Here is a 12268-nt window from a genome sequence, read left to right as displayed (position 1 = left end):
TGCATATAGTCAATTGTTGTTAGAGATTTTAAAAATGCCAATTTTAAAATTTAAAATTTATTTAGTTATCCTTTTTCTTTATTCTATCTCTTAATCTAATATTTTTCCCTCTTTATTTCTCATTCTGTACTCTAATTTACCCTCTTTCTCAGTCATTCTTCTGTTTCTTTCTTAATCCTTAAATCTCATTGATTAAAGTTATTCACTGTGGTCTCAATGTTCACCAAGGTCCCAGATGCCCTGTTGTTGCCATTATCAGCTTGCACTTCCAGCAAGTTATGACACAAAAACATTGTGAGCTGAAGGATGCAGGAAAGAGTTTAGCTAATGGTGAACACCACAAGATGCCCTGCTCCAGCGAGATCCAGCCCTTTAAGTTACAATATAAGACATGAATAAGGAATGTGTGTCTGTAGGGCCAGCCAGATTAGTGGATTCTAATAAACTATCTACTGATGTAAAACAAACACTGCTCAAGTAAAACTGACAAAGAACTTTATTAATACTTTGCCTTCACCATCCTGAATTGCTGCTACACAGAATAATATTTTAGTGAAAAATCTCTGGGTGAGGGCAAGGAGTTAAAGACAAGACAATATGACAGACTTTGAATAATTGTATCAAAACAGACTTCAATATTGAGGGTGCTCACTGTTAACATATATCTAAGCTAATGCAACAAATCAATGATTTTATGTTGAGGCTCAATATTGCTGATAAACTTCATTGTGGTTTCACTGCATATCCTTCCAAAACCTTTTCTTGCCGTCTTTGAATTATAGTAAGATGGGTAGGGACAGAACAATGAAGAGCTTCACAGCTTAATGTTTAATTTCTGATGATAAAATTACAATGGATTCCTGCTGCACTCCCATTTTGTTTCATGATGACAGGCTGAACAGACCACAGCTGCACATTTCAACTCATCAGTATACTGATCCCATTTCCAAAGTATCATGCTCACCATCATATCTGTCATTTCAGCAGTCACGAACACATGGTAAGAGGAAGACAAGACGGTTTGGTTTCAAGAAGTGATTAGAAAATAAATAGAAGACGTTGATAATACAGTTTCTTCAAATATCTGGCCCTAAATTCCCTTTTGAAAATATATTCATCTGCACTCAGAAAATAAACCAGCAATGGCTTCATACAATCAGCAACATTAAGTATGCCAACATCATGTGACAAACTTATAGACATTTTTACTCACATCACATGCTTATAATTTACTACCCAAGTACTTTAATTTTACATGAAAATTATCAGAGATGGTGCAAATGGAGGTTTCTTAATGTGTCACTTGTCTATCTGTTGGCAGCTATGCAGTATTTTACATCTGTTACACTAGCCTTTAAAGGCCAGAGTAACATTTGTGCGCCAAAATGAGAAAACAATTAATCATAGGTGATGCAATATGTTGAGTTTAACCTTGATTTCCCATATAGTGCAATATAAAGTGAGGAAGCGGGGAATTAATGTCATAAAACCATCTTAAAGTTGCATGTAGTGCCATTTGGAGGCCAGGTGCATTTAAATAAAGAGGGAAAGGAAATCAGAAAGAGAAGTATCCTAGGTTGCTCCTTGTTATACACAGCACTGGCAGAGGTATGTGAACAGATTGTGTGCGTGCTACATATGTTGTATAGCCTGAGGAGAAGTACAGATCTGAAATTTGGGAGTAAGTAATATAGTGCTATAAAGTATGCCTGCATGTGTGTAGTTCCATGTGTAACATTTCTTTAAGATTACGTTTCTCAGTTAACTCCCAGATCACGTTTCAAATTTTGTTTCATCAGACATTAAAATTTCCATTGATGGATGGGCTCTATAGTTTGTGCAATCTGAAAGTTGTAAAGGTCTTTTGGTACTTCAGTGATAATGCTGCACTACCCCATTAACTACTGTTGGTGCAAGTGTGTTTTCTATGATAAAATAGAATGGTTCTTAACCTGCGAGACAAGCCGCTGATTCTCACACAACCACGTCTCTCTCATAAGTGCCTTGCGGTCAAAACGCCGGGCCAGCTGCTCCAGTTTCTCCTGTCTGATCAGTTCATTTCTAAGGGCCAGCTCACGTTCGTGCTCTGCTTTCTCCAGCCGTTTCCAGCCCTATCCAGAATCACCAAATACAAATGTTACAAATACTGAGAAATTGAGATGATTTTTTTCTAAATAAAGATGCATCAAGATTTTTGCTAAGTTTATGCGACACTGATTTTATTCCGTGCACTGAAGATATTGTTCTATTTGGGTGCCATTGACCTCACTTGCTTGTTTCAGTTTCACAAAGAAAAGAAAAAATGCTGGTGTAATATTGCAGTATGTTGGCCGGAATTTTACGTTGGGCTGGAGGCCCCATCCACCAGCCGAAAAGTCAATGGTGAGCCCACCTCTGCTGGGCCTGGGGAGTCAGGCCAGGGTTTTTCGCACCCCAGGCCCTTAATTGGTCTTGGGTGGGACTTCCAACTTCTTGAGGCAGGAAGTCCTACCTATTGGAGCTGCCGGCCAATCAGTGGGTAGATCTTAGTCCCAGCAGCATCACCAGGAACGGTGGCCACTGCTCGGACTATACCCAGCCAACAGAAGCAAAAGGAAGGACGACCCTGGAACTAAGGTAAGTTTTTGGGGCCTCGGCGGGGACAATTGGTCAGGCCCCGTCGAAGCAAGTGGGGTTGGCTGGGGGGTGCGGAGGGGAGTGTTGTGCATTGAGGGTGGTTGGGACTTCGGGGGCGGCCCTCCGTTGGGCACAGGGTTCCCGATCAGGAGGCCCCTCCCCCCCTTCCCCCACACCAAACCTGCAAGAAGGCTGCCTGGTTTTACCAGGCGGGGTTCTTGGGGCCTTTGCCACCAGGCCGCTGAGGCTAAAATACCCGCGGCGATGGGTGGAGACACTTAAGTGGCAGTCAATTGGCCACTTAAGGGCTTTGATTGGCCTGGGGTGGGCAAGCTGTTCCTGGCCACCACCCACAAAAAAATTGCAGCAGGGGCGAAAGGAGGTCAGGAATGCCACCACCACCCCCCCCAACCTCCCACTCAATTTTACGCCCCCACCACCAGCCCACTCATTGGGGGGGCTGTAAAATTCCGGCTGTTGTATTGTAAAAGTAATCCTTGCAGTCAGAGCACTGAAGGAATTGTTGGTTTAATCCAGTTCATTATCTCAGCCATGCTGCTGTGACCAGATACCTTTACAAGCTGCTTCAGAGCAGCATTGAAGGAGTCTTGTAAGCTGGTCATTTATTTGCCTTCTCAGCTGAAGGCAGTGCATGAACCTATGAGATCATGGAATAAACTTCACAAATAAACTGCAAAATGTACATAAGTAACACTGAGGTTAGTGTTCCAAAAATCAGTAATGTAAATCAGTATAAGTAATTTTCATTTAACTCCATTTTCAATGTATTTCAATGTCACAAACATACAATAGGGACTCACGGAGCATTTTTTAAAACTGCACTGTTTTGTAGGACAGTATCAAACACACCCAAGTTTGATTCCTTGTCTCTGCTGATTTCCTGATTTCTGTCGGGAAAGCCATGTGGGCCTTCAGTGTCTTCAAGACTTGTGACAGGGGGTTAAAAAGTTAGCCAAGCTCTGGCTCCTGATCACTATCCAGCGATGTGTCTGTAAACACTTCACAAGACTGCACTTTGCTGAAAGGTTGTTCAGGAAAACTATGAATGAAGCATGTTTAACCTTATAAAAAGGTCACTCAAGGGCAATTAGGGATGGGCAATAAATTCTAGCCTTGCTAGCAACGTTCACATCACAAAAATGAATTTTAAAAAAATTGGGCTGGTATCAGGACTGCCAGTGGATGACACGCAGCATCAATTACCACCTTTGATACATTGCACAGGTGACTGCATCTGACAGCAATTTACTGCAGGTGATGCACTTTTAAACATTTGCAAGGATATCATATAAATGCAAACTTGATTGTTCTACAGGAGAGGACAGGCGAAAAGTAAACAAAACTGGAGAAAAATACATAAAGACCACTGTTGAAAAGCTAAGAACATTTTCAAAGACAAAAATAAAAGTGCATTCATTCTGCACAGTATACTTTCTCCTGGGAAGGAAATATTAATTTGAAAAAGAAAACTTTTCAAAACCATTACAAGCTAAATACCAACCAAAAGTTGTTTTCCAAAACATCAGAACATATGGAACCTAAAACGGAATTTTTGCATGAAACACTGTTGATCTGATTAATTTATCTGCAAATGACAGATAGAAAGGAACACTAATGTGCTCTTGATATCTATAAAATCTCCTCTGAATGTTTGAATGAATGCGGAGCATCAGCTGCTCTCTAGTACAGCCGTCAAGGCTGTAACAGAAAGCCTCCCTAATTGACAATGTCACTTTACCCAGAAGAAAATCACATGGAATAAATTCAACCAACAGTTTAAACAATTAAAGACCCGTGGGTTTACCAGTATTCTCAAATAGATTAATGGAAATAACGAATTAAGAAAGCCCTTACCCTATTGATGTCTGAGATGAGCTTGCCCTCGTGAGGCGTATACACTTTCTGATTGTTAGCTCTCATCCTGCTTTGGATGGAGAACAACAGCACCTCAAGATTACCCTTCTCCTGGAACCTGTCAGGAGATGGCACTTTCAGTTACTTTTGTTGCAACTCAAAAGAAATCTCTGTACCAAAACAAGCCAAAAATCAACATCAAAGATATGACAGTCTTGAAATTGGTGCATGCTAGAATTTAAACATGAACAGTATTACAGAGAAGGAAGCCATGACAATATGGAAAAGCATTTAATTCGTCATTTTAGCAAGATACCACAGATGCCAAAGCAATGCCGTGCAGCTCTGCTGGTTAAGTTTTGTTATTCTTAAAGTCTATTTTTAGTCACCAAAATGATTGAGTATTTCAAGCTTTATACAGTGGAGGCTTCCATGAATTAAAACTTGGATCTGCCACAGAATGCACTTGCCTTTCGACAATGTGCAGAAAAAAGTGCTGTTTGAAAATAGGTAGCACATTTCACACAGCTTCTGCTGTGTTGGTTTATAAAATAGTGCTGGAATCCTAAGCAAAAATGTTTTAACATTTAACTGGTTAATAATTTTTACCTGGTCATATACAGATTCTGACCTTACAGCACCACACTGATGGGTAGACTCTATACTTATTTTCAAGTTGCCTGCATAACTGAGAGTAGCACTGCACAGAGTGCGGGAAGGATTGCTGGAGGTAAGCACAAAATCCTAAAAGTAATCACCTGTGCAGCTGAAGGGCCATGGGGGTTGGTGTTAGAAAGGATTGTTTGGCTTGCTCTCAACACTGTGGAAGACTTGATGGCTGGTTGGAAGTCCCAAATGAGTGTATGAGGGAAGCTATGAGATGGCAGGTGGAATGATTGATCAGCTATCACAATGCCAGCTGTTGTTGCTGGCAAGAGTAATCGAGATGAGTGCAGTTAGAAATTATGAAAGCCAAAGCAATCAACAATATAATCATTTGGGGAGACTCAATTTCTGCTTAGGGAAGAGGAAAGTTATAACTGGTATTCAAAGTTTCACTGTCAGATATTTTAAACTGACATTAACATTGTAAACTTCAACAGAGATGAAATTGATATGTATTATGTCAGACAAAACCAGCAACAGTCTAGAGCTGATGGCCTAAAGTGAATCATTAAGACATTCAGATGATTTTAGAATTATTTGTTCTTGGAACGTGAGTGGCACTGGCAAAGCAGCATGACAGCATTAATAATCCACTACATAGCAAGAGACTGGAGTCACATATCGGTCAGACTTGGTAAGGTTGACAGGTTCCCTTTCATGAACGACATGAGTGAGCCAGATGGGATAGTATTAAAGCTGCACATTGTGGCAAGGAAAATTATAAAATATTTCTAACAAATTCTTGCTCATAAGCTTCCTTTTACCATTTTCCCCTCTTTTATTATGACTACAGCCAAATCATATATTGATTTATATAATGGTGCAGTTATGGTAAATTCATTTTATCTGGTTTATATAAATTCGATAGCCCCAAAAACAGGCACAGGAATTGAGATGCCGATTAACCCATGCCCATTGATTGCAATGCAGACAGCATGCTTATTTCATGCTGCCTGCTCATTTCATTGATTTTGCCATGCAGCCACACACTGTTCGTTGGCTGGATGCCTGAGCAGGGGAACCACGAGTGGCTAGCACCAGTTAAAGCTAGCCTGCACTGCTTAAAGCTAGCCTGTACTGTTTAAAAGAGAGATTATTGTAGCTGGAGCAGGCGCAGGCAGTTGTGCAGGAAGTGAATCTAACTGGGGAAATGATGAATAATGGTACAACATGGGAGAGCGCGGGCTCCAAGACGTTTGGTTGCTGCACTGGAGGCCTTGGTGCAGGCGATGGAACGGAGAGCTGTCCTATATCCATAAGGTACCAGGAGAATCATGACAGCCACATCACCCAAACTGACTGCATGACACTCACTCACACTACTTCCTGTTCCCTTCCAGGGCAAGGTGATGCACAACCGGAGGCAGCAGAAGCAAACCAAAGGGGGACAGACACGCGTGCATGTCCTAACCTGCATGGAGGGACAGTACTGGTCATCATTGAAGTGGCGATTGTTGAGGCAGGACTGAAACCATTGAAGATGACTGTATCCTCATACCTAATCCTCCTTTTCACGTCCCACCTCCCCCTCAACCCACACTCTCTTCTAATTTAAAAGCTGCAGATGGAATAAGCATGGACTTCTTACTTCACCCACCCCCTCCACATCACAACCTTTCCTTTCTGCCTTTCTCTTTTCAGATACCCAAGAGATGCAGTGGAGGAATTTGCAAGAAGGCAGTGATGATAAAGCAACATTGTCCCTCAATTTCACACTCAGCCAGATACTGACACAATGCATAATTTGGAAGATAGTATAGGGCCAGGATCTGCACGTGGTGAGATATTGGGCACGAGTGGCCTGCAGTCAGAGCAGGGAGCAAGGAGAGCACAAATGCTAGCTCGCTGGAGCGTGAAATCGCACACGATTTCACTGCAGAGGAATCAGGTGAGCACTTTGATGGGGCAGCCTACAGAAGAAGGTTGATGGGTATGCACAGCAAGACACTTGGTGCATTGTGAAGCGTGCCAGAAAGCCTGCAATTCAATGTCAAGGAGAATGGAAAAGTCTGGCACCAACTTGCCACAGGACTTTGTGCACAGCTGGGAACCCATCCTTTCCAGCATGAAAACGGTGGTCAACTCCGTTCACATACTTGTGGACCCAACCATGATCCGGCGTCCGATGGACGATGTTGCAGCTTTAATTGCAGCATAAGCAGCAACTACCCAACGTCTGAGTGTTGCAATGGAAATTCAGACTACAGTCACGCAAGGTCAGCTTTCTGCCATGCAAGCTCAAACTATTGGCATCATGACTGCGGATTAGTGTGCAAAAGGGCTTGTAGAGTGTCACAGCAGTCCAGCAATGTTCTCTCCATCAGATTGTTAGGATTGCTGAGGCGTCACTCTGGGGAAGCGGCAGTGGCTCCATGGAGCACGAACCTACTGTCCTCTCTCAGGAAGACAGCATTCATCTTCTCATTTCTGACACTGCCTTTGTTGTTACCCGTCAGCCAACCAGCCCATACTGCTGACGCCTATGCCAAGATGCTACAGTCCACAGCTGAGGCTTTCTAGATGCAGAGCTGCTCGAAGACATCCTACAATGCTATCTGCAGTCCCCTCCACTGAGTCAGCAGGCTTCCACCAGCCTTGTTGCAGCCAATGAAACAGCATTGCGTAGGAGCACTAGGACAGCGAAAAGCACACGGAAGACAGGCGTTAAAGGAATGCACAAGGGTGAATCTTGACTTTTGCAGGCGGCAAAGGCACAACCTCTCCAGTTGACCCTGAAAAGTCCTTCTCACGAACATCGGGGAGCTTGTGCCAAAATTCAGAGACAGGTCTCACATGCTAGTCAAGCAACAGCCTGACAAAACCATACTCTCAGAATCATACCTTTCAGCAAACATTCCAGACTCCTCCATCACCATCCCTGGTTGTGGCCTATCCCACCGGCAGGACAGACACACCTGAGGTGGCGGCACTGTGGTATACAGTCAGGCAGGAGCGGCCCTGGAGTCCTCAGCATGACTCCAGACCCCGTGAAGTCTCATGGCTTCAGGCCAAACATGGGCAAGGAAACCTGCATTTAGCACATACCACCCTCCCTCTGCTGGTGAATCAGTACTCCTCCACATTGAGCATCATTGGGAAGAAGCACTGAGGATAGCAAGAGCACACAATGTACTCTTGGTAGGGGACGTCGATGCCCATCACCAAGAGTGACTCAGTAGCACCACTACTGACCAAGCTGGCAGAGTCCTGAAGGACATAACTGCCAGACTGGGCCTGCAGCAGGTGGTGAGAGAACTAACACAAGAGGGAAAAACACAACTGGCCTCAACTTCACCAATCTATTTGTTGCAGATACATCTGTCCATGACATTATTGGTAGGAGTAACCACCGCACAGTCCCTGTGGAGACAATACCCCATCTTCACACTGAGGACACGCTCCATCATGCAGTGTGGCAATAACATACAAACATACAAATCAGGAGCAGGGGTAGGCCAGTCGACCCCTCAACCCTGCTCCGCCATTCAATAAGTTCATGGCTGAACTGATTACTCCATATTTCCACCTACCCCCGATAACCTTCCACCCCCTTGCTTATCAAGAATCTAACTACCTCAACACCGTGCTAAATAGGATAGATTCAGAACAGATCTAGCAGCTCAAAACTGGACAGCCATAAGGTGCGGTGGGCCATCAGCAGCAGCAGAATTGTATTCAAACACAATCTGTACCCTCATGGCTCAGCATATCCCCCACTCTACCATTACCATCAAGCCAGGGGGCCAACGCTGGTTCAATGAGGACTTTGAGAGAGCATGTCAGGAGAAGCATTAGGCATAAAAAGAAAGGAAAAAGGAAGACTTGCATTTATATCACTCTTTTCATGACCACTGGACATCTCAAAGCCCTTGGCAGGTAATGGAGTATTTCTGAAGTGTAGTCAATGTTGTAATGTAGGAAATGCGGCAGCCAATTTGCGCACAGCAAGCTCCCACAAACAGCAATGTGATAATGACCAGACAATCTGTTTTTGTGACATCAATTGAGATATAAATATTGGCCAGAACACTGGGGATAACTCCCCAGCTCCTCTTCAAACTAGCACCAAGGGATTTTTTACATCCACCCAAGCAAGCAGATTAGGCCTTAGTTTAATGTGTTCCAAAAGACAGCATCTTCAACAGTGCAGCACTCCATCAGTTCTGCACTGGGGTGTCAGTCTTAATTTTTCATGTTCAAGCCTTGGAGTGGGACGTGAACCCATGGTCATTGTCATTGTCAGTTTTGGATGCAGCAGGTTTCAGTGAAGGCATTCTTAGTGAAGCACAGATGTGTCACACACTGGAGGGAATTTTATGCTCTTCCTCACCTCGGAGGCATACAGCATATAATTGGGCGGGATGGTGGTGGGGTGGGGGTTGAAGGGTGGGGAATCCTGCCTCCACCTAAATTAAGTCCGGAGCAGGAAGGCCTGTGAATGGCCTTCCTGTCCCGCCGCCAACTGAAGCCCTTAAGTGAGCAATTAATGCCCATTTAAGGACCTCATCCCGCCACCGACAGAATTCGCTGAGTGGTGGGCGGGCCCGTCACCGCACAGGGAGCACGCCAAGCAAACCTGTGCGGGTTACTTGTCGGCTCTGGGTGGGGGAGTGGAGGGGGGTGGGGTGGGGGGGTAAGTCCTCTTTAAAAGGCACACTGCCTGAACGGAGGACCCGGAATCAGGAATGGGGGGCCCCCACTGAGAGCCACCCCCCGCCCTTGCTGCCAATTCCCCCTACACCACCCCTTCCCTGCAACCCCCACCCCATGAAACCCCCCCCCCCACTGAGTTACCTGTGGCCTGGGCCTCAGGTGAGTGCTCTACTGGTAGCAGTCACCGCCTCCACGGTGGCGCTGCTCAGTTAAAGAGCTGCCACCCTCTGATTGGCCGGCAGCTCTCAGCAGGAGGGACTTCCACTGCTGGTGTCCTTGATCCAGGGGAAGGCCCGCCGCTGTCCACTTAAGCGCCTAATTGGCACTTGATCCAACAGGCCTTCCCAGAGGAGATGATGCGGGCCTCTTGCCGGCGTTTTTGCTGGTGATCGTGACCCCTGTCACCCAGATAAAATCTCAGCATTTTTCCTCGATCAGGTTCAGGCAGTAGAATTGCTCCCTGAACTCTGTGAAGCTATGGCCTCTTGCTGAGAGCCCTTCTCCTCCTCCACCTCCTCGCTTATCTTCCTAGATTGTCCCTGCCTCTACAGGTATTTGTTATGATGTTAGATGGTAGGCATCGAAGAGGAGGATCCCCTACCCACATATTAGTGGAAACCCAAGTGGGCTAACTGACTATCAGGGCGCCCAGCAATCTAACCCTCAACATCCTTACTGCACAAATTTAAATGTGAGGTTTTTATCCAGATTTAGCAGTTGTTTAGTCTGTTATCACCTATGGCATCAGTGTCGGTGGCAAACAATATGCATTCAATAATTCCACAGAACGATAGCAGGACTAAAAACATCAAAGGTAGTTGGAGAACAGAAAGCATCTACCAATTTGTAACCAGATGCTAAAGCGTACTGTAGCCCTACTTCTGCAACTTACTTGGAAGGTTTTTCTACTGTACGGTAGGTGTTGAAGGCTTGCAGTTGTTGTTGTACTCCAGTCAATGAGTTAGCAAACTTCCGACTGTTGAGGACAATGATGGTTTGCTCAATCCAGGTTAGCAAGTCAGATGCCAGTTGTTCATATTTGTCGATCATTTTCTGGGTTTCAATTGCATTGTCCAACACCTGGATAAAGGTAGAGTACACTATGGGATATCTTGAGCTCTTAAAACATTCGAAGATACTGGAATAGATTCAATTTAATCAAAATAAACAGAACATGTTGTTCTCTGACTGATTGTGAGTTACCAATTCGTCCTACTCTTTCCTAATCATAGAAAATGCCAGATTTTCAAAATAAGGACACAAGATAAACCAGAGCAGTGGTATACAGAAAACAAATCACAGACTTCACAAGCTGTGAGCCCACAGTAGGTTGGCTGTGTAATCCTAATAACACTGAGTTTTCCTGAAGTGAAGTTAATCATAGGTGAAAGAATTAGTCTATCTTGGCCTATTCAAAAAATAAATTACAACTGCACATGCCCTGCACTAGCACAGTTGTGACTTTGTGGGGATTGGGGGTGGGGGGTGGTTAGGGGGAGGAAGTAACATTTTCAAAATCACACCATGTTGCAAAGGTACTTGTTGAATAGAGGGGTTTGGAGGCAACTGGTTGGACCGACTGAATGTTGTTGGTGCAGTGCAAAGAGGGCTTTACTCTGCATTATGTCTTTAGTACAACTGATCTCGAAACACTTGAAGCTGCCCATGGCACAAGTTAGAAGTATTCTGTTCCTTAGCATTGGTCTCTCATCTCTTCGAGCCTAAAATTTATTCTCTCCTAAAATAAATAAAATGCAACAAGCATCGAAATGTGAGAACAGAAAATAGATCCAAATAGATGGGTTTCAAAAGGATTTTTTTTTGCTGCCCATTTCCTGCATCCATTCCTCTCCCTTAGTCATTGACTTCAAACAGGATACAGTTCCACAGGTGGCTGGCATTCTTCAGAAGCCCACTCAAGTTGCCAACATTCATGAGTGTTGACAATTATGGAGCAATTTTAACTGGACTCACATGGCAGAAAACCAGCAGGTTTGTGTAGAACAATAGAGTTACATCCCACCTGATAATATACACTCCATTGATTTCAATGGAGAGTAAAGTTGGTTGGTGTGGAACAGCATTGTACCCGATCCCATCAGTTTCCAGACTGGTAGATTAGGTTAAAATGCATTTGGACTACAGGAGAGGCAAAATAACGAGACACGATCCTATACTTTTAGGGGGACGGTGGCATAGCGGTAATGTTACTGGACTAGTAACCCAGAGATAAAAACAGAAAGTGCAAAAGACATTCACAACCATCTTCAGCCAGAAGTACCGAGTGGATGATCCATCTCGACCTCCTCCTGGGGTCCCCAGCCTCACAGTCTTCAGCCAATCTGATTCACTCCACATGGTATCAAGCAACGCTGAAGGCACTGGATATTGCAAAGGCTGTGGGCCCTGACAACATCCCAGCTGTAATACTGAAGACTTGTGCTGCAGGACTAGCTGC

At 44.4% G+C, this 12268-nt stretch overlaps 1 protein-coding gene across 6 annotated transcripts in view; it reads right to left on the bottom strand.

Annotated features, from left to right (window-relative positions):
• The window catches only part of LOC137373907 (spectrin beta chain, non-erythrocytic 1-like), a 362769-nt gene that overhangs the window by 146888 nt on the left and 203613 nt on the right, over positions 1-12268 (bottom strand). For all 6 annotated transcript variants that reach the window (XM_068039482.1, XM_068039486.1, XM_068039483.1 and 3 more), the window contains 3 exons: positions 10703-10890; positions 4492-4609; positions 1953-2111 (listed from right to left, as the gene is read on the bottom strand). In XM_068039482.1, coding sequence (XP_067895583.1) covers positions 1953-2111; positions 4492-4609; positions 10703-10890 — 465 coding nt within the window. The remainder of the gene's footprint in view (positions 1-1952; positions 2112-4491; positions 4610-10702; positions 10891-12268) is intronic.

Source organism: Heterodontus francisci, chromosome 9, assembly GCF_036365525.1.
Source record: "Heterodontus francisci isolate sHetFra1 chromosome 9, sHetFra1.hap1, whole genome shotgun sequence".
Taxonomy (NCBI): Eukaryota; Metazoa; Chordata; class Chondrichthyes; order Heterodontiformes; family Heterodontidae; genus Heterodontus; species Heterodontus francisci.
The sequence above is the reverse complement of the archived record's forward strand: the minus strand, read 5'-3'. Positions and strand labels throughout refer to the sequence as shown.